The sequence below is a fragment of the Emys orbicularis genome, chromosome 14 (genome assembly GCF_028017835.1).
Source record: "Emys orbicularis isolate rEmyOrb1 chromosome 14, rEmyOrb1.hap1, whole genome shotgun sequence".
Lineage (NCBI taxonomy): Eukaryota > Metazoa > Chordata > Testudines > Emydidae > Emys > Emys orbicularis.
Genome location: NC_088696.1, coordinates 43,948,968 through 43,976,164, shown reverse-complemented (window position 1 = coordinate 43,976,164; position 27,197 = coordinate 43,948,968). Strand labels below are relative to the sequence as shown.

At 47.5% G+C, this 27,197-nt stretch overlaps 1 protein-coding gene across 1 annotated transcript; it reads right to left on the bottom strand.

Annotated features, from left to right (window-relative positions):
- Positions 1–628: 628 nt before the first annotated feature.
- Positions 629–27,197, bottom strand: GOT2 (glutamic-oxaloacetic transaminase 2). Its single transcript, XM_065416517.1, has 10 exons — positions 27,112–27,197; positions 14,242–14,398; positions 11,890–12,018; positions 11,053–11,112; positions 10,741–10,902; positions 9,878–9,982; positions 6,983–7,133; positions 6,291–6,456; positions 3,737–3,887; positions 629–856 (listed from the first exon to the last, which is right to left on the bottom strand). The coding sequence occupies exons 1-10, from the start codon at positions 27,195–27,197 to the stop codon at positions 734–736; spliced, it is 1,290 nt and encodes a 429-aa protein (XP_065272589.1). The 3' UTR covers positions 629–733.

The window sequence follows — 27,197 nt, the reverse complement described above, 5'->3', positions numbered from 1 at the left end:
AGCCAGGGACTAGCCTCCCTGAACTGGGGCTCCACCCGCCGCCCATGAGGAGCAGACTCCCAAAACCTTCATTTACGTACAGCGTTTTCAGCTTCAGTGGCCCTCCTCGAATGACGTGAGTAAAGCAAGCGGACATGCTGTACAACTAGACAGTAGAGCTGTACTGGCTCCCACAACTCCAGCTGTTGCTCTACCCCCACCAGTGTATAAGGACAGGTTTCCCTGTTGACATGAATGCAGGGATGTGTTACTTGATCTCCTTTCAGAGTGGGAGGACGGGGTCTTGATCCTGTTCCAGCTCATTTAAAACCAGTAACTGAACTTGTTATGAAGCCTTCTCCCCTCCCAAGTAAGGGATGGGCACAGAGACGCCACTCAGCGCCCAGTGCTCTTGGTCAGCGTTCTATCATTCTACATGCAGTAGTTCTGCCAAGACGTTTAAAGCCTGACGGGTGCCTGTGTCGGGGAGAGGGTGCATAACGCGAGAAGCTGCTTCTGAAGAGAGGAGCAGGAAGCAGTGACATCCCTGTCGGAGAGGGCAGGTGGCTTTGGCTACGATGTGTTGATACCGCTAGTTGCGGCCTTGTACACGAAATACATTAAATGACAGAGTCAAGTGCTGTGGTTGAAAGTAAATATTCTGCTTGCCCCAACCCCCCAAATGCACTTCCCCTTCCTCTTGATTCAGAAAGTCCAAAGACCGTTGAAGGGAAGGCCGTCTGCTCCACCGTGTTTACTTGCTGACTTGGTGTATTGCACGAGCTAGGTAACCCACGTTACCAGATGTGACCCCTGCCACGGAGATCCGGCCATCTTTTGTCATGTATATGGAGAACTCTTTGGTTAGTTGCTCCACCTGAGGGGAAAAAAAAAACAAACAAAAAAGTTCTTAGTTCCAGGGGGTCCAAACTTCACCTGACTGAAGGGCTGCTTTGGCAGCTTGCCAGGGCCTCAAGTCACAACCAGTTTGCCTAAAATGAAGGTGTAGCCCACGGAGACTGAATCCCAGCATGCAGTGCTCCATCCTGATTCTAGCAGTAGATAGGCAGAGACTCAGCAGTGCATGCTGGCAATTGTAGTTTATATGAGAGAAGGTGGCTTCCCCATCTCATAGCGCAGATCTTGGAGCTGCACTTGGCCTGCAGACTGCTCTTGGGCCAGCCCTGAAGCCCACTCACTAGCACTGTGGCACAGAAAAGCACTAAAATGCTCAGCCAAGACAATCACATGACTTCAGCAGCACTTGAATGCCATCTTTTAAAGAGCAACACGATTGTTTCATTTTACAGCTGAGAGGGGAGCCAGAGCACAGCTCCAAAGCCCTGCTCCAGCTCCAGGCAAAACCTGCAGCTCCACTGCTCCAGAGCTGCTCCGTGCTCCAGCTCTGGGCTCCGCTCCAAAGCCCTGGCTGAGAGAGCTAGTTTAGCTTTTCATCACGACCACCGAAGGGGGTCATGCGAGCACTAGAACATTTTGAGTAGAGAATAGAGACTTTGGGGAAGAACAGGGAAGAAGGACAGTCCTCTTTTCATGAGGACCTCTCATGTCAGTAAGATATGTTTTAGCCCATCCAAGGTTTCCGTATGCCAAAGAAAATGGCAAAGACTCTTAAAAATGAACATTGAAGATCAAGAGACAGCAAGGAGTTTGAGAGATGTTAATAGGCTAACAGTGCCTGAAAAGTTAGCATCTCCTGACTGATCTGCCAGTCTCCAAGGGCACGTCTACACTTAAAATGCTGCACTGGTACAGCTGTGCCGCTGGAGTGCTTTAAAGACGACACTCGATGCTGATGGGAGAACGCTCTCCTGTCAGCGTAGTTAATCCACCTCCTCGAGAGGCAGTAGCTGGGTCAGAGGGAGAAGCTGTCTGCACAGGGGGTTAGGCTGGTATAACTAGAGCCCTGAGCAGCTACAAAATTTGTACCTGCAACTGATCTGCAAACATGGTCCGCAGATATCCAGAGTTGCAGGGCTCTAGGTATAACTACATCGCTCAGCAGCATGGATTTTTCACACCCCGAGTGATGTAGTTAGGTCTGGTCTGCACTACAGACCTATATTGGTATAAGTCCAAGATACTCACTCACACATCCTTTGCCCCTCATCAGCAGGATTGAGAGCGTTTTCCAAATTTCTAACAGGAAGCTGAACCCTGAACTCAGGATCTGGCAGGCAGCTCAATTGAAAACCATGTTTGTAAACTATTTAAGTTATCAATAGTCTAGCATTCTGGACCACGGGCATGCACAAATAGATGTGCTCGCCTACTCTGTGGGCACCTTTACATCTACATGTTTATATTCCAGCAGTGACTTAGTTTCACTTTCATTTTTCATCATTGTAGTTCAGCAGTTCTCAAAAACTTTTGTACTGGTGACCCCTTTCACATAGCAAGCCTCTGAGTGCAACCCCCCTTATAAATTAAAAACACTTTTATATATTTAATACCATTATAAATGCTGAAGGCAAAGCGGGGTTTGGGGTGGAGGCTGACAGCTCGCAACCCCCCCATGTAATAACCTCACGACCCTCTAAAGGGTCCCGACCCCCAGTTTGAGAACCCCTGCTGTAGCTGTTTTTTAGATAGTCGCATTAGACAACAGAGCCCTGGCTCTGAGAACATGGCAAGAGGGAGCTTACTGAGCTTAGGGATGGCCTCTGTTTACTAGGCCCTGCCACAGCACAGGGGGGTTGGACTTGATGACTTTGAGGTCCCTTCCAGCCAGACATTTCTACGTTTCTATGGTTTTGCCTCAAACCTCTGCATCTCATGTGAAATCTCGTGTTACTGGAACAGGTGGCTCATCATGGTACCTTTATGACAGTAGGCTAGTCTGAAGGGATAGACGATAGTTGCAAAAAGGGGGTATCCTAGATAGCTAGGAGGCTAAGACTGATGTTGAGTGCACACAAGATTCTTTATGTCTGCACAAGAGAGGAGGAAGCTTTTTTGTAAGGAATGAAGTTCCTCAGCTCCACCAGTGTCTTAACTGGCTTCATATTCGTGACTTCCCATTTGGAAATACAGCCATGAGTGACATGGGCTTAAACTGCAGCAAGGGTGGTTTAGGTTGGACATTAGGAAAAACTTCCTGTCAGGGTGGTTAAGCACTGGAATAAATTGCCCAGGGAGGTTGTGGAATCTCCATCATTGGAGATTTTTAAGAGCCGATTAGACAAACACCTGTCAGGGATGGTCTAGATAAAACTCAGTCCTTCCTTGAGTGCAGTGGACTGGACTAGATGACCTCTCGAGGTCCCTTCCAGTCCTACCATTCTATGATAATTCTATGTTTTCCCTAGTGCAGCCACTAGCAACCCAGAAGGGACCATCTTCTTTTTCAATGAGAGAACAAGCTGCTCCTTCAAGACAATGCACTGAGCAGACCAGCATGGAGCCAGCAGGAGTCTCAGACACACAAAGCAATCCAACAGGACTGGAATTTCTCCTGCGAACTGCCTTAGGGCAACCTGTTTAGGTCCCACTGGGATTCCCCCAAGGAGTCAGGTACATCTCATCAGTTTAATTTAACACTGACCTCAGACACATTTAGAAAGAAAAAGCCAATGCTAAAGTGGGAGATTATTTCGTCATCAGCTCCCCACCTTCCCAAGAATAGCATGTGTTCCATGAGCCCAGCCTGATGGACGCTGCCATGGATATCCATGTGCTTCCTGTTCCCCCCAGTCCAGGGGAATTGTTTTCCAGGCAGATTGGGGAGAATCGCACTCACCTGCTCAGGTTTCAGCCCCGTGTAACAGAACATGCCGATCTGGTCGGTGATGTGTTGCCAGTTGTGGGAGGAGCCTTCTTTCTTGAGATTGGCCACCAGCTGGTTGCGCATGTCAATGATCCGGTCAGCCATCCCCTTCACCTCTTCCAGCCTGCAGGAGGAGCAACAGAAAGGAGATGCCTGGACATCAGATTCAGACAGCAGTGAGGCAGGATAACAACAGAGACTAGCATGCAGTCGACTACCCACGGAAACACCTCTACAGCTTCCCTCTTCACAATTCACACTGAGCACCAACCTGCAATGCCAAAGTGAAGTTACGCACTGCTGCTTTAAACTGGTCGCACACACATTCAGTTGAGAGTGCTACAGGCAAAAGATCACTTTGGTGGCTTCAGTTAAAGAGGCAGAGCAAGCCTAGTGTTTCAGTTCCGTGTGGGAAGCTGAGTCCATGCTGCTTTAGGAGCTGCCTCTCTCTCCTGTGATCAGAAGAGGGGGGCTCTTTACTAACCCAGATTATGCACAGTGGGTGCGATATGGACTCCAGTTGAGAGGGGACCAGGGTGAGATCACCATACTCACAGGATTCCCCATTGCAGAGGGTTGATTGTTAAGCACACTCGAGCCATGGACTTTAAATATCAAGGGGCTCATCATGAACAGAAATATTTCTGATGCCATCCAGGACAATGTTCAATTCTATAGACCTTACTGCACATGGGGGGGGTAGGTGGGGGGGAACCACAACATCTTTACAGGTGAATTCCAGTTATCCAAATTCCATTTATACGAGAATCCTAATTATCCAAATCAACAGTGTAACCTCCATGCAGCCCTATGCCAATTAATCACCCGCTGATTAACAAACATTAAGGCTGCGGGAACCGCGATTTGGAAGGATTTCCAGATAAACGGAAGCATGGGTATGGTCAATTACCTCCCCTGAGGCTGTCATGCTGGGAAGCAGTGAAGCTGGTCTACAAGGGTGGAGGAAAGCAGAGAGGGAGGGGGCATAGCTACAGGGGTCTGGAACCTCGGTGGTGTGCTCTAGCGCTTCCTGGCTAGGACAGCCTTGGGGTAGGTAGCCAGCTGTATCCCTCACTATTTGTACTGCACTTGTGGAGCCTGGGGATGTTAGTGCTGGAGCAACACCAAGGAGGTTCCAGTCTCCTGCAGCTGCTCTCCCTCTCCTTCCTTCCCCTTCTCTCTCCTCCACCCCCGGGGGCCACCATCACTGCTCCCTGGTACTGACAGCCAGACCGCACAATTCCATTAGCCCAACATTCTGGGTGTCCCCCAGGCAATTCAGATAAACGCAATTCTACTGTATTTGGAGGGTGACACCCACTACTCCCCAAAAGCAACCCATCCAGGATACGTCTCTGCTGGGGCTTGGATCTGTGCAGGTCTGTTCCAGGCATAGGCACCATGCTAAAGACGTGTCTGCCAAAAGGAGGCAGCTATCAGAGTTCCCAGTGGGGTGAGGGCTAGAGGACACAGCCTCCCCCTTTTGTTCTGCCAAGTCAGCTGCCTGCAGGGAGCCTGAACTCTAGCAAGAGATGGACAGGACTAGAAAAGCAGTGCACGGTTACCTCAGAACATGGGATCAGGAGGTTACCGTCCTCAGCTGTACTCGGAGGGGAGCAGAGCTTAAAAACAAACACCATTTCATTTCCCCATGGAAGATGTATTAAAAAGTCCCGCAATGCATTAGTCAGACCCTTTAGTGCCCTAGCATTGAGCTGCTACGCACAGACTGTAGCCTTCAGACTGAGAAACCTGAACAGTTCCATTTACAGATGAATTCTGTCCAGTTAAAATGAAAGTGAGGGAAAACTGCGCATTCCAGTCTGAATTTCCACCAGATGATGCCATGCATGCTGGGATTTGGTTACCCAAGGAACATGAAGATCTTATCAGGCCACCTGTTCAAACAGCCCTGCTAGGTTCTACATTTGGAGCAGCAGGAAGTCAGCGTAGTCACAGGAAGGGGAGTTTGCTGTATTTAAAGGGACTCCCCTCCTGGTAGAGCTGGACTAGACACGGGCATCTTCCCTGCAGCTCTAGGAAAAGAGGTGTAAGTGGCTTTTCTGTCTCTTGCTCGCTAGCAGCTTGGTGCCAGAGCTCCATGGCACTGTTACTGCAACAGAGGAGACCCATGCAGGGAAGCACCTTGACCAGCGTATTTGCCTAGGAGTCCTGAGGGGCAGTGTTCAGTCGGAGTTACATTTCTCTTTGACGACAGTCACCGAGCAGGCATTGGGGGCGGGGGGGGGGGGGGGGGGGGAGGGGGAAGGAGAGAGAGAGAGAGAGAGACTGTGCCCTGTTTAGAAGCTTCCCTTAAGGGCAAGCCTCTTGAATTTCCCCCTTCTTTGGCTGATGACGCCCCATTGTGGCTGGTGGAGGTTTCATTCCTTTGTGCTCTCTAGCTACAATGGAGAAGCTTGTTTAGCCTGACTTGTTCAGTACTTTGTCCTGCATCATTCCTATGCAGCACCTTTCCCATCACGAGCAGACTAGAAGCAAACAGGCTTCTGAAGGGGAGCTGCCTTACCATTCCTTCCGCAGGTCAGGACTCGTCAGGATGGCAGAGGCAATACGAGCTCCATTGACAGGTGGGTTTGAATACATGGGGCGGATCAGGATCTTCAGCTGGGATTCCACCCTCTTGGCCTCATCCACATCCTTGCAGATCACTGAGAAGGCACCCACGCGCTCCCCTGAAACACAATCCAAGTCAGATCATACCTGTCCTACCACAACAGACAACGTATGTTGTAGGCAATGTTCCCTCTAATTTTTGACAGGCCTTGTGCGCAAAAAATGTCTTCTGTGCAAATTGTTGTGCTTCTGTGCAAATGTTTGTACGCGCGGTGTTTCGCCGTGTGCGCAGGGTTTAGGATCTGTGTATGCACGCACAGCTTAGAGGGAACAGTGGTTGTAGGCCTCCAGCATTTGGATTAGATCTGCCCTGGGACGCCACAGCAGTCCCCATTTGCGGAGGGGACATCACAGGTAGAGTAGCATGAGCTTCCCCAGTACCCCAGATCTGACCAGATCTCCCTTCTGTGCCAAAGGGGAGTGCCTCTAGGAGGAGAAAGGACGTGGATCTGGTGGGCATCCACCAGAAGATAGGGATTTTTGGTCACTAATGGTGCAGGTGGCTTTCACATTGGCAACCTGGAAGTGAAAGGCTCCATATCTCATCATTAGCCCTCTGAGCCATCTTCCTTTCCCACTGCTTACCGTAAAGGCCCATGTTCTTGGCATAGGACTGAGACAGAACAACATTAATGCCTTGCTCAATAAAATGACGCACAGCCCAGGAGTCCCGGTTTATGTCCCCGCTGGCAAAGCCCTGGTACGCCATGTCAAAGAATGCAAAGAGATTCCTTTTCTGCAAGGAAAAAACAAAGATTCAATCACTCACCCTTCTAATGGCTGAATGTCCAGGGTCACCTACGAGCCGTAGGAATTAGTTACTAGAGATTCATGCAGGGCCTCCCCCATGTGTTACTGCACCAGCTGCGGGGCCATTTCCACAACCACCAGGGCTCCTGGCTACTAAAAGGCAGCATGAAGTGGCACGCATAGTCACACATTATGTAGCACATAGCAGTACATTTCATTTGCATTCCAGGCTAATCTTTGAGCTAAATACTTTGAGAACTGTGTGTCTGAAGGGAAGATGCTAACCCCAGAATATGAGACAGCTTGTCAGGTTGGCTGGCATCCTCCTATCCCCCATCACTTCCTCTGTCCAATGGCCAAGATTGCACAAACATTTAGCTGGGTTCAGTTTTTTAGTCTTCTGTCCCCTTCCACGACAAACATATTAATGCCCTAATGCTTTAACACAACTTTAAAATAAGCCAACATCACTAGGTTCCCTTCTCCAATTCAGGAACCAAATCACTTAGTAGCAGAGCAGTCACACCCTAAGCAAATCCTTATTGAAGTATCCTGCAGGAGTCTTTGGCCCTGGTTTACTAGAAACTGTTTCCAGTGCCACCAAGCCACAGACCTTAATATAAAAGGTATTTTTGGGGAGAGGCGCAGAGAGAGATATCCTTCCTTGGCAGATGGTCTCTGAAGTCTCAGATCTACATATTTCCTGTTGTCGGCCACAAAAGATTAGCCTCCTAATTTGAACCCCAAGGCAAGACTTGAGTTTCAGCCTTCATTCTACTAGCCAATGTGCTGGACAAGATTCCCTTCAGGAATAGGAAAACCTACTTCAACAGCTAAAGAGATTGCCCTTTGAGACAGTCATTCTCCATCGAGGAACTTAAAGTGACACTCTATTCACCAACTCTGCTGTGTGTATTCAAACTCATCTCTGCTTGGTATAGTGACTGTCAGATTCTATTGCTTTATACTCCTGCTAGGTCTACAGGAGGCAGTACAGCTAAGGAATGAACTGGGTTTGATCCTTTCTTGGTCATTATCAGCAGAATTGATTACTAAGTTCCAATCAGAAACATCTGCAGAGACAATGGGGCTGCAGAGATGTTACTGAGATCATCATCATTTGGCATGCAAAATATGCATTACAGATTACATGCAATAAGAAAGAATCCAGCTTGAGTCCTCAGAGCTAAAGCTGGTCAGTAATTTTCCATCCAAATGATTTTCCTGAGGGAAACTGCAGTTTCTGTAAAAAATCAGAATTTCCATTGGAAAATTTCAGTTTTGCCAAAATTTGCTTTCCACTAGGAAAATCTAAATGAAATATTTCATGTTGGCTTGAATCAAATTGGAATATTTCATTTTATTGAACTAACCCAAAATATTTCAAGTGAATTCAACAGAACATTAAAGTGCATTTTCTTATGGAAGTTGTAATCCTCCAGGGAGCTCAGCCCACAGCAGAGAATGGGGACCCACACCAGAACTCCCATAATGGCCGGAAGAAACTCTACATTGCAAGACGTGTGTTACATCATGGGAATCACATGACTCTAGGTGCATCATGGGAGATGTACTCCAGCCGGGGAGCCTGGCCCATCGGGAGCCTGATAATTCTCCCCTAACTACAACTCCCATGAGGCAATACACCGCAGTAGGAAAATGTAGTTTAACTTTGAACTGACTTGAAATGAAGAATTTTGGCTCACTTTTTCATTTTGGTTTGTCATATTTGTTTCGTCATTCCCCAAATCTTCTGTGTTGACACTTTTGGCATTTCCAAATTAAAATGTTTTGGAATTGCTGTTCTGTGAAAAATTTCAATTTTTCATCCCAATTTGGACAAACAAATATTGAAACGTTATAATTTCCTGTGGGATGAAAATTCTGAATTTTGCTGATCTTTACTTAGATAGCAGAGTGAATTTGCAGAGTTAGTTGTTAGAAGAAAGACATTTAACTGAGCACATCTGCTACAGAATCTTCTAGCCCAGGGGTTCTCAAACTGGAGGTTGGGACTCCTCAGGGGGTCGCGAGGTTATTACATGGGGGGGGGGGGGGGGTGTCGCGAGCTGTCAGCCTCCACCCCAAACCCCGCTTTGCATCCAGCATTTATAATGATGTTAAATATATTAAAAAGTGTTTCTAATTTATAAGGGGGGGGGGTCGCACTCAGAGGCTTGCTATGTGAAAGGGGTCACCGGTACAAAAGTTTGAGAACCACTGCTCTAGCCAGCCACTGATCAGCCATCACTCCCACCGATTCTAGCTGCACTTTCCTTCCCACAGAGAATAGAGTCAAATATCTGCAGTATACCCAGGCATTTCTTATTTCCAACCATCACTGGGTTGAGAAGGAAGGTAGTTTTAGCATAACAATGTTTGTTGCTGGAGCTCCTACAATATTCCATGTTCAAGAATTCAAATGAGTTTCAGCAGAATAATTATCAGGGCCTTAGATAACTGAGATTTCCATAGAACGCTGAGTGTTTGACCTGTGAGTATGTGCTATGAATTCTGCTTCTGCACCAGTCCAATACATTTGGGCTCCCCTCTACTTTAGACAGGTACGGTTGCCATCCAAGTTGACAAGGGACAAATGGGCCAGTGCTCAACAGAGACCAAAGACTACACAGCAAGACTTTGCTCTAAGAAAGTCTAGGAACATGGCACCATTTCATCAGTAGTATCAACACAGATATGACATATACACCAGCCCACCCCATAACTCACCTTCACCACAGCAGCCAGCTCCTTCCATTGCTCTGGTCGGGGGTCCACACCAGTGGGGTTGTGAGCGCAGGCGTGGAAGAGAATGACACTCTGCTCGGGAATTTTCTAAAGAAGATGTTACAGAGAGTGACATGAGACAAGCGATGTTTAAAGCGATGTTTCTTCTTCAGTCGCCTATAACTAAGCCACAGGGCAAGCAGTGAGTTAGAAGGCACAGCAATATCAGAAATGAGGAGTAAGAGGCGAGCAGCAGTAAATCAGTTTGCGCTCAAGAGTGTGATGAGTTTTGTAGAGAAGTGGCTCTCAAATCAGGGGTACGCATACCCCTGGGAGTACGCAGAGTCTTCCAGGGGGTACCATCAACTCATCTAGATATTTATCTTGTGTTACAGCAGGCTACAGAAAAAGCACTAATTAAGTCAGTACAAACTAAAATTTCATACAATGACTTGTTTTTTCTGCTCTGTATACTATACACTGAACTGCAAGTACAATATTTATATACCAATTGATTTATTTTATAAATATATAGCAAAAATGAGAAAGTCGGCAATTTTTCACAGTAATAGTGTACTGTGACACTTTTGCATTTTTATGTCTGATTGTGTAAGCAAGTAGTTTTTAACTGAAGTGAAACTTGGGGTACACAAGACAAAGCAGACTCCTGGAAGGGGTACAGTAGCCTGGAAAGGTTAAGAACTGCTGCTTTAAAGGTTCCAATGACTACTAGAAATTGCAACTACAAGATGAGGGAGCTGCTCAGTGGTCTGAGATTCAGTCTCAGCCTAGAAGCTAAGTAAGTAGGGTCATGAGACTACAAACACTACCTTCCCCCTCTGCTCCCATCCCAACAGTCAACTCACAGAAATGTCATCCAAGGCTCCAGCGAAGTCAAAGCCGCAGGTCTTGGGATCATAGTAGCGATAGGCATGCAGCTGCATGCCAGCATCCCTGAAAATGGGGGTGTGGTTGCCCCAGGATGGTTTGGGCAGGTACACGTCACGGCTGTACTTGAAGAATCGTTGCTATGGCAGAGAACGAGAGCAAGTTCAACTGGTGTATTCCATTGCTGCCAATAAGAAAGTTGGTCTCCCAGCAATAAGGAGTTTAATCAATGCATGAGCTTCGGCCACAGATGTCCCCTCTCCTCCCATCACCATTTCCCAGGGACTCACCAAGAAATTGGCTCCAACTCTTAGAGACCCAGTCCCAGAAATCGTCTGCACGGTGACATACTACAAGGAAAAGGGATACGAATGCGTAAGATGCCAAACTACCACACAAAATATGGACCATGTTAAAGTGCACTAACATCTTTTTTAGTGTGCATGAGCCACACAGAAGAAACACTGATGTTACAGATCTATTCTTAACTCATCAATACCTAAATCCCATACAAGACAGCAAGCTAATTCCCCAGGCCTGAGAAGTTAAAACAATGTTTCATGGATCTTTTACTCAATTTCAAATGGTAATTTACAATACAACCTGAGATTAAAAGTTAGCTAAACAGCAAGACATGGCTCTACATTAATTGAAATACTGTCTCATCATAGGACTGGGAGCCAGGAATTGCTGAACTCCACCTCCAGTTCTAACACTGGCTTCTTTGTGCCCTTGGACAAGGTCGCCTCCCCTCTTAAGTGAGTTTTTTCAGAAGTGCTCAGAGTTGCCGTCAATGGCAGCAGAGTTAGGCCAATGCCATGCTAGACCGGAACCCTGGGTTCTATTCCCAGCTGGATGACCGTGGGCAAGTCACGTAGGCTTTGTTGTCTCAGTTCCCTCCTCTAAAACGAGGACAATGATATAGACCTCCTTTGTAAAGCACTTTGAGACATACTGAGGCAAAGCACTACAAGAGCCAGAGGTATTATCTGTTGCTCTTTAAATGCTCTGCAAGAGAAATGTCTGTACGTGGTTATGGAATTCTTTGCTGACAAGTACAAAGCTTACAGGGTAGAACAGCCCTACTTGTACAGTATTTTAGTCCAGACTTCCACCTAGCTCTTTACCCGGCCACTCTTGATAACCTCATTGGTGTCACCCAGTGCCAGCTCAGCTGATGCCTTATTGAACTCCGCCAGCCCTGCAATGGGTAAGTACTCCTTGTCCATCTTCTTAGCAGCTATCTGGGCCTCCGCCTAAGAAAGGAACACACATGTTCAGTTTCTGCACACTTTCTACAGGCTCCCCAAGGCTCTGCCAGAGGCAATATATATATTAATGTTTCCTTTGCTTAGCACTCAGTACAATGGTAAGGTACCATCCAAGAATATAAACTGGCCATCAACAAGGTTTCTAACCATCAGAGCAGTGAAGTTCTGGAACAGCCTTCCAAGAGGAGCAGTGGGGCCAAAAACCTAACTGTCTTCAAGACTGAGCTTCATGGAGGGGATGGTATGATGAGACTGCCTACAATGGCAGGTAGCCAATCTGTGACTGCTAGCAGCCAATATCTCCAATGGCTGGTGATGGGACACTAGATGGGGAGAGCTCAGCGTTAGTACAGAGAATTCTTTCCCAGGTGTCTGCCTAGTGGGTCTTGCCCACATGCTCAGGGTCTAACTGATGGCCATATTTGGGGTGAGGAAGGAATTTTCCCTTGGGTCAGATTGACAGAGACGCTGGGGGTTTTCACCTTCCTCTGCAATGTGGGGCACGAGTCACTTGCAGGTTTAAACTACTGTAAACGGTGGACTTTCTGGAACTTGAAGCCTTTAAACCATGATTTGAGGACTTCAGTAACTCAGCCAGAGATTAGGGGTCTATTTCAGGAGTGGGTGGGTGAGGTTTTGTGGCCTCCAATGTGCAGGAGGTCAGACTAGATGATCATGATGGTGCCTTCTGAGCTTAAAGTCTATGAACTCCAGCTCAGCAGAGTTATTTCCCAGAGATGAGGGCTCCATTCAAAGTCAAAGCCATCTATGGCAACCTGTCAGCAGAAATATTTATTGCTATTGCTTTAAAAGCAAAGTTTACAGATAGGCTGACACAAAGCACCGAGTTTCTAAACCCAGCATTGTTGCTTGTGAGCAACTGGTGGCCCAGTGAGTACTACTGAGCCAGGTAGCCAGAAACTAGAGGAAACGGTCCCTTCCAGCCTCATTAGCAGTAAGAGCTGCACCAGAGACAATCCTCCGCTTAATCTGAAAACATTCTGCAGAAAGGGAGAGCTACCATTTATAGAAGAGAAACGTCTGGGCCTGGAAATATGCCCCACGCTAGCTCAGTGCTGAGGGACACGCAATTTGTGCTGGCTCAGATATAGACCTTAGCTGCACTGGCAAAGTTACCGAAACGTTCAAGACACTTTTCAAACCAGCTGGAGCTGCAGCATAGACAAGGCTCTGACAAATGATGTTGTTCAACCTGTTTTTAGGTAGTTTAACTAAACAAGTTATAAAAATGGTTCTGGCTGCCACAGCCTTGTCTGCACTGAGACTCCAACTGGTTTTAAAACTGGTTTAATTCAGCTGGTTTAGATAGGAGAGTGGTTCCCCAGCACAGGCAAGGCCCCAGGAGTTCAGTTACAAATCTGAATGTTCACATGTTACACAGGTCAGATAGTAGCAGCAAGAACAATGGATTTCAACCACATTCTCCTTAGCACATTCGTCCCACCTACTGCAGCCAACAGACACCTGTATTGTGTCCAGAGCCTATTAACAATAGGAATGGGGAGGAGCATTTGGGAGGGGAACATATCAGTAGACCCAGAACAGAGGGTCAGTCATTGCCAAGGCTCAGATGCCTGGAGAAAATTTCCCTGTGAGGCTGATTTCAGTAAGTTTGACAATACAGATCTGTGTCCAATTTCCCAGTCCAGAATTTCAGACTGGATTAGAGAGACAGCAGCAAGACTCAGCGGAATTTCTGAGACTGCCCCTCCTTAGATTAGCGTCAGCTCTTTCTCACTGACATGGCATGGTTTAGGGAAGTGCTCTTTGCATTAGTCTTGTTTACTAAAAATATATATATATATATATATATATATCTTAAAAGTTTAAGAGATCCACGCAGCATGATCCCCAAGGGGGAGCACAGAGCCCAATCTGACATCATGGAAGTCAGAGGCAAGATTTGTTATTTACTTCAACAGGAGCAGGATTTGGTCCTAGAGAAGTACTTTAGTTCTTCCTTCAGATGTCAGTCAACTTGATCCAATAGAGTTGTCTTCCAGACCACCCTAGTGCTGGCAATAGGAACTCACACTAACCCCATCCGCCACAGGTTTGATTAGAAGCAAAGTCTTTCCTATGGCTCAATCACTGAGACCCTCTTCCCCCCATAGACTCCTAGCTACAGTACTTCATAGCACATGATGCTTGGATTTTACCCCCTATAGCAGCTAGTGCTAGGCTTACTTTGCGGACGCTGTTCAGGACAAATGGCTTCCCGTTATCGTCCCGGTATGCCCCAACACCCAGGTTCATCTTCTTAGCGTTGGTGTCTCGTTTAAAGGCTTCAGTCACCCCCAAAATAGGATCAGGGGGTCCCATCTCCACATGAGACCACCAGGAGCTGCACAAGGAATATAAGTGGGAGGATTAGGTTAATGAACAGAAGAAAATGGTCATGGCCTAATGCTGTTCGTTATATCCTGGCCGATGGGCCCAACTGTAGCAGGATCTCTTTGGCACTGGTATCCACGGCTCAAGCTGAAGTATTGTATCTACAGACCCAACAAGCCATAGCTTCCCTCTCTCTCCACAGACTAACCCTATTCCCACTGCAGCACGTTTATAAGGGAGACTAAGCATGCTAGCTTCTCAGTTAAGCCAATATCAAATAACTGGGAGAGCTCTCATCACCCAAACCTGCTGTGTGCCTGATCTTAAGATTTTCTCCTCACTCAGTGGCAGAAGGGTATTATCATGACAGCACGGTGCCAGTCCCACTCGCATACTTGGAAGAAATCAAGGTGGGATTTTCAAAGGGGACTGCAGCGGCAGTCAAAAAAGCAAACAGAACGTTGGGAATCATTAAGAAAGGGATAGATAATAGGACAGAAAATAATACATTGCTTCTATATCTATCTATCTATATATCTATCTCTATCTCTATCTATCTCCATGGTACACCCACATCTTGAATACTGCGTGCAGATGTGGTCGCTCCATCTCAAAAAAAAGATATATTGGAATTGGAAAAGGTTCAGAAAAGGGCAACAAAAATGAGGAGAGATTAATAAGACTGGGACTTTTCAGCTTGGAAAAGAGACAGCTAAGGGGGGAGGGGGGAATATGATAAAGGTCTATAAAATCATGACTTGTGTGGAGAAAGTAAATAAGGAAGTGTTATTTACTCCTTCTCATAACACAAGAATTAGGAGTCACCAAATGAAATTAATAGACAGCAGGTTTAAAACAAACAAAAGGAAGTAGTTCTTCACACAGTGCACAGTTAACCTGTGGAACTCTTTGCCAGAGGATGTTGTGAAGGCCAATAGATAAGTTCATCAGTGGCTATTAGCCAGGATGGGCAGGGATGCAAAACCATGCTCTGAAATGTCCCTAGCCTCTGTTTGCCAGAAGCTGGGAATGGGCAACAGGGAATGGATCACTTGATTACCTGCTCTGTCCATTCCCTCTGGGGCACCTGGCACTGGCCACTGTCAGAGGACAGGATACTGGGCTAGATGGTTTGACCCAGTCTGGCCATTCTTATGCAAGGGAGTTTGAAACTTTAGCAAGAGTTGGGTGCCTAAGTCCCGTGGGTCCCATTGAGAGTCCCAGTCTAAATCGCTGATGTCGTTCAAATGCAAACTGTGACACCATCTCCAGGCAAGCGGCAATGACCCTCTGCTCAGGCACAGGGCAGGCAGATATGGCACAAGCGCCGCTGCACTGATGTCAAGCATCATCGGAGGGAAAAACCAGCCAGCCTCTCTGTTGTACCGGAAAGGATTCTGTATGAATGCAGCATTGCACTTCATCAGGGCATTTCCAAGCCAGTAGCTGGTGACCTGGATGCCTCAAGAAGTGACAATTTCAGTCTGGACTCTAAATTCAAGAAGCTGTCTCTCTCGATTAAGCTACATGCACAACTCAAGACTGTACTCAGCCTCCCCACTCCAGACTAAGAACTTTTACAGTGGCAGAGGCAGTTAAGATCACTGCTAAGAAGAGTCATCCTGGAAACAAAACCATTTATGCTCCATTACATGCTCAAATCACTAGACATCTGGAACAACATTTAGACTTGCTTCAGTTAAGCAAACAGCTCCAGCTCAATCCAGCCCCTCTGTAAATCATTAGTGGGTAGCAACTAAGGGGTCTGATGATTGTCAGATGTGCTGGGCAGCCAGAACTCCACTGGAGTCAATGGGAGCTGTGGGTGTTCAGCACTAAAAAGGCTATAACAGACAAAAACCACAGTTGCATTTTTTACACTGTCCTAGATGCATCTTTAGTACTGTTCTGTGATGGTAGGCTCTTCAGGCCAGGGACCATTCCTACTTCTTCTTACCCAGCACCTAGCATAACCAACTGGGAAAATCCCCAATATGTCTTATGAATATTGTGCAAAGTAAAACAATGACAGAGATAAGTCACAGCTTCAAAGGCGTTAAGACAGCCCTCAGCTGGTGGGAGAATGCACCTAGCTGGCTCCATCCCGGCTAAGCCTGGGATTAAGGAGACGTAACCCCTAAAAGATCCTAAAAGTGAGGGGGGCGAGTTGAGATAGCCTTTGATGCATCTTGGCCAGCCTGACAGTGTCAAAGACAGAGGGACCAAGGCTGTAAGCAGCATAGGCTGTTTCCCCCAACTCAGAGATGGGGACTAAGCCATACCCACCTGAGCGATCAATAAAAACACTAAGATTAGGTAAGGGAGTATGTGTGCAGGCCTGTTATTTTAAATGAACTTCTCTAAGCACTGTATCTTTTGGGAAAGTGTCATGCTTTATTTTGAAGACACTGTTCCTGTATCACTGCAAACATATGCTGTCACAGGCTCCCAAAGGGAAACCCTGGCAGGGTCCGACCACCCCAGTTAGACCAGCTGAATTAGTCACGGTTCGTATATAGGGGCTGGAACCCAGGTCCTGATTTGAGAGACTCATAGACTTTAGATTTTAAGGTCAGAAGGGACCATTATGCTCATCTAGTCTGACCTCCCGCATGATGCAGGCCACAAAAGCTGACCCACCCACTCCTGGAATAATTCTTTCCCTTGACTCAGCTGTTGAAGTCCCCAGATCGTGATTTAAAGACTTCAAGTCGCAGAGAATCCTCCAGCAAGCGACCCCTGACCCATGCTGCGGAGGAATGCAAAAAACCTCCAGGGCCTCTGCCAATCTACCCTGGAGGAAAATTACTTCCCAACCCCAAATATGGCGATCAGCAGAACCCCGAGCATGCGGGCAAGATTCTCCAGACAGACCCGCATTGACCATTGATACTAATTACCAGCAATGGCACGTTATTGACCTATTGACTAAAATCACGTTATCCCATCAAACCATCCCCTCCATAAATTTATCAAGCTTAATCTTAAAGCCAGAGAGGTCTTTCGCCCCCACTGTTTCCCTCGGAAGGCTGTTCCAGAACTTCACCCCTCTGACTGTTAGAAACCATCGTCTAATTTCAAGCCTAAACTTCCCGACGGCCAGTTTATATCCATTTGTTCTCGTGTCCACATTAGTACTGAGCTGAAATAATTCCTCTCCCTCCGTGGTATTTATCCCTCTGATATATTTAAAGAGAGCAATCATATCCCCCCCTCAGCCTTCTTTTGGTTAGGGTAAACAAACCGAGCTCCTCGAGTCTCCTTTCATACGACAGGTTTTCCATTCCTCGGATCATCCTAGTGGCCCTTCTCTGTACCCGTTCCAGTTTGAGTTCATCCTTTTTAAACATGGGAGACCAGAACTGCACACAGTACTCCAAATGAGGTCTCACCAGTGCCTTGTATAATGGAAGCAGCACCTCCTTATCCCTACTAGATATACCTCGCCTAATGCATCCCAAGACCGCATTAGCTTTTTTCACAGCCACGTCACATTGCCGACTCATAGTCATCCTGCGATCAACCAGGACTCCGAGGTCCTTCTCCTCCTCCGTTACTTCCAACCGATGCGTCCCCAGCTTATAACTAAAATTCTTGTTAGTCATCCCTAAATGCATCACCTTACACTTCTCACTATTAAATTTCATCCTATTACTATTACTCCAGTTTACAAGGTCATCCAAGTCTCCCTGCAGGATATCCCGAGGGCAAACTGGAGAAGGCCTGATCCCTGAGAAGGGACAGGGGTGCAACTAACCCTGTAGCTGCCCCACCTAGCACAACACTCAAAATCCTGATCACAGCTGCTGGACATTACTGCAATGTAAGTGCTGAATGAAGAGTGCAGACTCTCATCATAAGCACAGACCACATGAATTTAGAAACCCCTCTCAACTCAGTACCATTACATTTAGCCCACAGAACTGCTTTGACTGGGCCTGGTATGCAAACATTCACATTCCATTGTGGAGAATTGAAGCTTTCGACAGCATTGAATTCAAATGTGTTACACCACCCTTCACCGTCCTGAATGACATAAAAGGCACTGACACACACTCACTTATCTTGCACCTGATCAGGGAGAAGAAGTCAGTTTGCTGGCACAATCCCTTTTCTCCAGTGAATTATGATTTCAGGGTTTGATGGTCCAACCCTGCCCTCCACACCAAAGCAAGAGTTCCGTTTTCTTTCAGTGGGAGCTTTGCTCCCCAAAGAGTGCAGAACTAGTGCCTCAGAGAGCCCCAGGGCTATTTTTTCTAGTGACCTGCTTGTATCTGTCCTACTGTCACTCCAAGGAAGAGGAAAAGCCCTCTTAATGTCAAGGACACACCAGACAGACTATAAAAAGAAACCTTGTTATTTCTGTTGGGCCACAGCTAATGCACAGCTGCACTCAACGTCTGCAGGCGGTAGAGGTGACAGAGAATGAGGCCTGGAACTTTTAATGCTGCACCCTCAATTTGATGAGCAGGCACAGTTTTAATGAGGGTCTCCATCATGAACAGCAGGACTATTAAGGAGAATACCTCATGCAGCTCTGAGCCATAGACTGACAATCTTTATACTGAGGGCTTATCACAAATATGTATCTTCACCCCCTACCCTAGGATCAGGCGGTTTGGGAAGTTTCTGGCAGAATGTGACAAGTGACAGGAGATTACCACTGAGAGGCAGTGAGGTCATGGGATAGGGTGCTGCACGGGGACTCAAGAGGTCTGGGTTCTTTTCTTGCTCTGCCACTGACCTATGATACATCGGGCCAGTCACGTCTCCTCTGTGCCTCCATTTCTTATCCCACCATTTGTCTTGTCTATTTAGATTGCAAGGTCTTTGAGACAGGGACTTTTACTGTGTGTGTATATAGCACCTAACACGATGGAACCCAATCTCAGTTGGGCCCTCTGGCCACTACTATAATATAAATAGTTGCCTAGACGGTCTATTTTTATGTGGCACTCATCACCATCGTAATTCCCTAATAAAGTCCATTTCTCTATTGCTACTGGGAGGAGCATCTTGAAAGGATGTAAAGATGTGTGTCAGCACAAGCCTTAGGGTCCTTAATTGGTTTTAAAATTGACAATATTTTTGTTTTGGAATTTATGGACAGTTGAGTATAGAAGCTGTTTATATTTTAAGTGCAGTATCAGCTGAGGGAGGGGGAATCAGTCACATGTTTTGGATATTCATCCTCAGCTCATCTGCTTTAAAGGTGCGTATGAGCAGCCAGAGCTTTTAAAGCTACTTTAAGTGAAGTACAATATTGTTTTGTGTTCCTTCAGAAGTCACTGTCTCTGCAAATAACTGGTAACTGCCCTGAACATGGTTTGTGGTGTTTCCACGTTACAAGAGAGCCATAAAAAAAAAAGATCTGTACACTAGTGAACCTCCTGCAACGCACACACACCCCTACCAATTTTTTAGGTACTTAAATTGAGCTGCAAAAGTGAAGGCTACTTTTGCAGGACCCTTGTAATTACATTTGAGATGGTGAAAGTTCTTTGTATTTTTACAGCGTCTTTCATTCAAGCAGCTTAAAGTACTTTATGTATTAAGGTCCCATACTTGGAAACACTTAAGCAATCAATGAACTAAATGCATCTGAAGAAGTGAGGTTTTTACCCACGAAAGCTTATGCCCAAATAAATCTGTTAGTCTTTAAGGTGCCACCAGACTCCTTGTTGATTTTGTAAATGGGACTACTCATGTAGCTAAGAACTGCTTAGTGCCTGATCCTGCAGACTAACCCTCAACACTCCTGTGAGTTAATTACTTCCATTCCAAGCCTGTTTTCACTGGCTCCAGATTAGCTTTAGGGCTGATGATTTTCATGTTCATTCTCAGCCAAGAAATGAGTTTTGGGGTGAAGGCTGAAGAAAGTTTCTTCTACGGTTTATCGTTTATTGAATTTGGAAGGAGGGATAGTGTTCAGCTATTTAAAAGAGAAATGAGTTATTTAAAATTAAAAAAAAAAAAAGAATCCCCAAAACCAAACCAAAACAAACCCAGCTAACTGGCAGTTTCCTTTCACAGTTCAGATTTTGCTTTTATCAAGGAGAAATGTCTGCTTTGCTTTCTAGAAGTGGCTGAAAACAGAAGTAAAATATGTAATTTTCCTTGTCAGTTTCAGTGCACATCATGTGCTGTTATCTAACCAACTCTGGATAGCCACACATTTTAAAAACAAACCCACCTACAGAGAGTTTTTGAACTCATCATCCCCAAGAGGGGTCCAAGGCTCAAGACATCAGCAAGCTCCTCTACTTTTGTGGTAACTCACATCTAATATTTTAATATGTCATCTATGCACTGCACCGTGTCAACTTTCAGAAAATTAAGAAAAGACAATGTTAGACATGCATTAAGGTAGACATTTTAAATTGCTCAACACCTCAACCTCCATTCCAGCACTGGCTCCATTTCTATTAACCCTTAAGTGCCTCGGGATCCTTTAAGATGAAAGCAGATGTCAGATGTTACAAGTTCTTAAGAAGTTGTGAAAACCACTAGCGATACAAACTGTAAAGTGAAAAAAGAGTTGTCTTCAGTCACCAGACTGTCTCGAATATAAGCATCTTCTGCGAGCCACAGCAGCCTCAGGAGTGGAGTTTGCTGACATAGTCAGCAAAGCCTGGGTTCAGAAAGTACATTTACATTTGGGTAATTAACTATACAGAAACTCACAGAAGTCTCTCTTTAAGAGGGCCATTCCCCCTCTCTGAAGAGAGTCCTGTGAATATACAGCTACACCGAGCAATTCAAACATCTAGACTACACTCAATTGCATAATCCTTGTCAATAAGAACCCCAAACAGGGTGGGCGGAACAAAGGTCACCCTACTTCGTTCTAATCGCAGTTGGTTGCTGTTCACCCGTTCAGCTGCCAATGGCCCGCAGTGGCTACGACAAGCCTTTCAGCCACTGAACCTGAAGAATTCATTCCTTCAATCAGCTGCAGCAAGCGCTTCCCCTGTCAGGGATATTTTAATAACTAGCTAAAGTCCAGTCATATGACAAGATGTAATAAATAAATTGAATGTCTGATGCAGTTATTCTGCATGTTAAGTTAATTTTATATTTCAGGGCCATTTGTTTTGTACCTCTCAATCTATATACCAGTTTTAGAGATGCTATTCGTCGCTAATAGTAACTGTAACATAATCAAATGTCATTTGAAAGTAGTGAAAGGAGGGAAACCAAAGACTGCTAATCCCTACCTGACATCACTAATAGCTTTGATAAGGAGAGTTGCATAAAATAAACAACGCTTGCAGTACGAAACCTCGATGGCCTTCTGGTCTTGGCAGCTTGTAACTAGTTAATAAATTAACAGGGAGAAAGGGGCATATCTGACATCTGCAGATCTTAATTTTTCAAATGGCATCTGGCACATCCAGCTCATTCCAAGAGGAAAAGACTTTTTAATAGCTAGCCACATGGATAACAAAGAGAATATTAAAAAGCAGAGCTCAGTATAATAACCCTCCCCATTATATTTCACCTCTCCATGTCCCTTCAGCTGAGTTTATAGTCTAGTTAATTAGAGGCCTGCTCCACTGCGTGCAATACCTGCACACAAGAGCAGCATAAAATGCCAATTTCTCTCTTCAGGGTACCAGGAAATGCTGTTTTTGACACTCTTCCTCAAGCCCTATCATGGATGACACTATACAAAAAGTAGTATGCAGTACAACACTAATGTTTCTTTTGTGTCCTCTAAGAGCCCAGTGAGGAAGCCTTGCTTTGCCACACTGACAAGAGCCCCAGAACACCAAGCAGTGACCAGAAAATGAAGCACTCTCTCCTCAGGCCCTAGGCTACCAGCACTCCCAGCTATCTTCAAGACACCACTGACTTCCTGAGGAAACTACAATCCATCGGTGATTTTCCAGAAAACACCATCCTGGCCACTATGGATGTAGAAGCCCTCTACACCAATATTCCACACAAAGATGGACTACAAGCTATCAGGAACAGTATCCCCGATAATGTCACAGCTAACCTGGTGGCTGAACTTTGTGACTTTGTACTCACCCACAACTATTTCACATTTGGGGACAATATATACCTTCAAGTCAGCGGCACTGCTATGGGTACCCGCATGGCCCCACAGCATGCCAACATTTTTACGGCTGACTTAGAACAACGCTTCCTTAGCTCTCGTCCCCTAACGCCCCTACTCTACTTGCGCTACATTGATGACATCTTCATCATCTGGACCCATGGAAAAGAAGCCCTTGAGGAATTCCACCATTTCAATAATTTCCATCCACCATCAACCTCAGCCTAGATCAATCCACACAAGCAGTCCATTTCCTGGACACTACTGTGCTAATAAGCGATGGTCACATAAATACCACCCTATACTGGAAACCTACTGACCGCTATACTTACCTACATGCCTCCAGCTTCCATCCAGGACACACCACACGATCCACTATCTACAGCCAAGCTCTAAGATACAACCGCATTTGATCCAATCCCTCAGACAGAGACAAGCAACTACAAGATCTCTATCAAGCATTCTTAAAACTACAATACCCACCTGCTGAAGTGAAAAAACAGATTGACAGAGCCAGACGAGTACCCAGAAGTCACCTCCTACAAGACAGGCCCAACAAAGAAAACAACAGAACACCACTAGCTGTCACCTTCAGCCCCCAACTAAAACCTCTCCAGCGCATCAAAGATCTACAACCTATCCTGAAAGATGATCCCTCACTCTCACAGATCTTGGGAAGACAGACCTGTCCTCGCTTACAGACAACCCCCCAACCTGAAGCAAATACTCACCAGCAACCACACATCACTGAACAAAAACACTGACCCAGGAACCTATCCTTGCAACAAAGCCCAATGCCAATTCTGTCCACATATCTATTCAAGTGACATCATCATAGGACCTAATCACATCAGCCATACCATCAGGGGCTCGTTCACCTGCACATCTACCAATATGATATATGCCATCATGTGCCAGCAATGCCCCTCTGCCATGTACATTGGCCAAACCGGACAGTCTCTACGCAAAAGAATTAATGGACACAAATCTGACATCAGGAATCATAATACTCAAAAACCAGTGGGAGAACACTTTAACCTGTCTAGTCATTCAATGACAGACCTGCGGGTGGCTATTTTACAACAGAAAAGCTTCAAAAACAGACTCCAATGAGAGACTGCTGAGCTGGAATTGATATACAAACTAGATACAATCAACTTAGGCTTGAAGAAGGACTGGGAATGGCTGAGCCATTACAAACATTGAATCTATCTCCCCTTGTAAGTATTCTCACACTTCTTATCAGACTGTCTGTACTGGGCTATCTTGATCATCACGTCAAAAGTTTTTTTCCCCTCTTACTTAATTGGCCTCTCAGAGTTGGTAAGACAACTCCCACCTGTTCATGCTCTCTATATGTGTGTATATGTATCTCCTCAATATATGTTCTATTCTATGCATCCGAAGAAGTGGGCTGTAGCCCACGAAAACTTATGCTCTAATAAATTTGTTAGTCTCTAAGGTGCCACAAGTACTCCTGTTCTTTTTGCGGATACAGACTAACACGGCTACTACTCTGAAACCAGAAAATGAAGATTCCTTGAGAGCAGTGATTCCCCTCCCAAGGTCTGAGGGTGCTGCCTCTTAACTACTTTGAGTCCAAGCTTCTGGTGCTCCAGGATGATCAGGTGCCCAGCTCAGTGACCCCCCACTTGGCAGCACAAAATGCCCATCATTAGATCAGCATACACTTTTATTTTAAGTGACAATCTGAAGAATTTCAGACTTTTGAAAGAGCTCTGGTTACACCTCATATCCCTACTACGTGTCTATTTCCTAAGAGGAGGTGTTCTCTAGTGAAATCACAGAACAGGGACCTCCCAGTTTCTTAGCCTGACTCACTGTCTATTGGGCAATTCATTTACCCTGTCTGCCTCAGTTTCCTTACCATTTACATGTATAGTTAACGGGACTCAACCTTTTTTTAAAGTCACTTCTGTCTAGGGTGACCAGACATCCCGTTTTTAAAGGGACAGTCCTGTATTTAAGTCCTCCTGCAGGTGTCCTGACTTTTTCTTAAAAATGGGAAAATTCTGTCTCTCCTCCCCCCCCCCCATCAGGACTGGTGGGTCCTGCTGCTGGTCAGATCCCTACTCACCAGCCGCCCGCCCACCAGCGGTGGGGGGAGGGGGTGGTCCAGTGGCGGACGATGGGGGTGGGTGTGCAAGGCTGGTGGCAGGGTGAAGATGCAGCGCACGGGGATGGCCACTCCCCCTGCTGGTCCTTCAGCACAGCCCTCACTGTATGCTGGCTCTTGGCCAGCAGGGCCCTACCCCCCCCGACCCATTTCCGGCTGGCACTGGCTGCGCGCTGTGAACTGCAGTAGCTGGTGAGTGCTGGCAGGCGCCAGGCGGTGGCTGGTTATGTGTCACCACTGCTGCCCATCCACTGGCCCTATATGGGCTCCCCCTCTTGCTGTCCTCTCCCTGCTTTGCCCCTTCGCCCCCTCTCCCCTAGTCCCACTGCTTCTCCATATCCCCCTCCGGCTGGGCCCGTTCCACTCCCATTGTTGTGTGGAGAACCAGCCCCTGGTTGGAGCTCTGAGCTCACCAACAGCCTGGCCAGCAGGTTCCTTCCTTCCCCCACTGCCTCTGGCTAGGCTGGTGCCCTGGGAAAGTCCAAAATGCTCTTCCTGGGCACTGGCCAGGAGGAGTCAAGCCCTGCGTGTGACAAAGCGCTGGCACGGGGAAGCCTCTCCATCCCTCAGCTAAACTCTGGAGTTGCGGGGGAAGGGGAAGAGAGAGAAGCAATTTCCAGCCTGTTCATGCTCTGAACCTTCAGGCTCCACAGCAGCCCTCCAGGAAGGAGCTTGGCACTCTCTTAACACACACCGCTGTCCTGGCTCCTGCCCTCAAGGAGCACTAGGCTGCTCTGTTCCCTAGGCACCCTCCCCTGCTGAGCCACCCCTTTGGCCAGGTTCACTGAAGCCCCTGCAGTCAGGTTCTCTGGGCCCTGGTGCACAATGCATCCTTAGAGCTTAACCCCTTCCTGCCCGTGCTGTAGCCAGAGGCGGCTGGGTTATGTTGGTGGCCAGCAGCAGCCTGGAGGTGTTAGCTGTCTTTCTACACTGTGTGGGAAGGAAGGGACAAGCTCCTTCCAGTCGGGGGTGGGGGGGAGGGGGGGAGGAGAAGGAGGAAAGAGATGAGCTCTGTAAAGACACAGGCCAGGTCACCCTTCCCCGCCCCCCAAGCACAGCTGGAAGCAGCTCCCATCACATCCCATCCAGCTCTGCATAGTGCTGAAAGGATGCTGCTGGCCACATCCTGGTGTGAACCTTGGCAGAAATCTGAGGAGGGGGGCATGTGACACTGTGTGACCCCCCCCACACACACTCACATGTTGCCTCAGGAAGACAAGGTGCCAGGTAGCAGGAGTGGCAGGTCCGTCCCCAGGGCCCAGTCAGGCATGGAGGACGGAGAGCGTTGGGTAGGTTGGTCACCCCCTCTGGGTGAGAGGTGTATGGGAGTGTGTGTGTCACGTAGGGATGTGTGTGTGTGTCCGTGTGAACCCTAAAGATAAGAACGTAAATAAAAATACAACTACGCAGTATTTCTTTTTAACAGGGGCTCAGTCAACTTGGTGTTAATTTGAATGTGTGTACTGCATGGCTCTGATTGATTGCCGTTGAACTCGACTGAATACAAGTAATTTTACCAGGTGTCCCATATTCACCATAGGGAAATATGGTCACCCTACTTCTGTCTGGACTTCCCTCTATTCTTGTTACAGGTAACACCTAAAAGTCACTGTAACTGAGATGAGACACAAAAATAATCCCATTTACCCCCAGTGCCTGTGCTCTGTACAGCTGAGCACACTTTGCACACAGTAAGTTTCATAATCTCTCCTCCCATTTGAGTGGCTATTTAACATTTATCAGGCAGATGCGAGTGCAACACCAGGCAGGCTCAGGGCCCGGTTCTAACAGGCTTGAAGCACCGCCGTTATGAGCGGCCAGGGTGACCCCATCGAAAGGGGAGGAGACGATCAAAGCGCTGGGCTCAGTGGCAGAGGCTGCAGCGCTGGGAGCCAGCCCCCGGGGCCCCATCCTGCCGGCAGCGGCACCCACACTATGGGGGCTCCCAGCCCCGCACTCACTGCACGCGGGGGTGTCTGTGCCGGGAGGCCGGGCCAGGGTCCCCCCGCCCCCGGGGCATGGGCTGGCGGGGCCGCCGGGCACCGAGCCCGGAAAGGGGGGGGACCGCGGCTCCTCCGCCCTCTAAAGCTGGCCCTCAAGGGCACGCGCGCAAGCAGCGGCAGCTCGCGGGAGCCAATCACTGCCGCGGACTAGCACCGCGCCCCCGTCACCTCAGCCAATCCGAGATGCCTTTTCCGACTCGGTCATCAGCGGCATGGCCAGCTCCGTCCGATACGGGCCGCGCCGAGGGACACGCTCCCTCGTAACGCGAGGAAGTCATGGGGGAGGGGAACACTTCACGGTGACTGACCGGCCGGGCTGCACCCCAGCACCCTGCTGAGAGCAGACCCCTCCCCCCGCGCGCCTCCCAAACCAGGCGCGCGGCCCTGCCCGCCTCGGGGGATTCACATTCACGAGCTGCAGGGTCCGAGACGGGCCTCCCCGCGGCCCCGCACCCCCACCCCGCGGCCCCGCTCGCTCGGCCCCCAGCCGCGCTGGCCTGTCCGCTCCGGGCCCCCGTTACCTGGCTCTGGCCGCGACGGGGGCCAGGCAGAGGTGGCGCTGGGCCGCGGCGGAGAGCAGGCGCCGGGCTGGCTGCAGCAGGGCCAT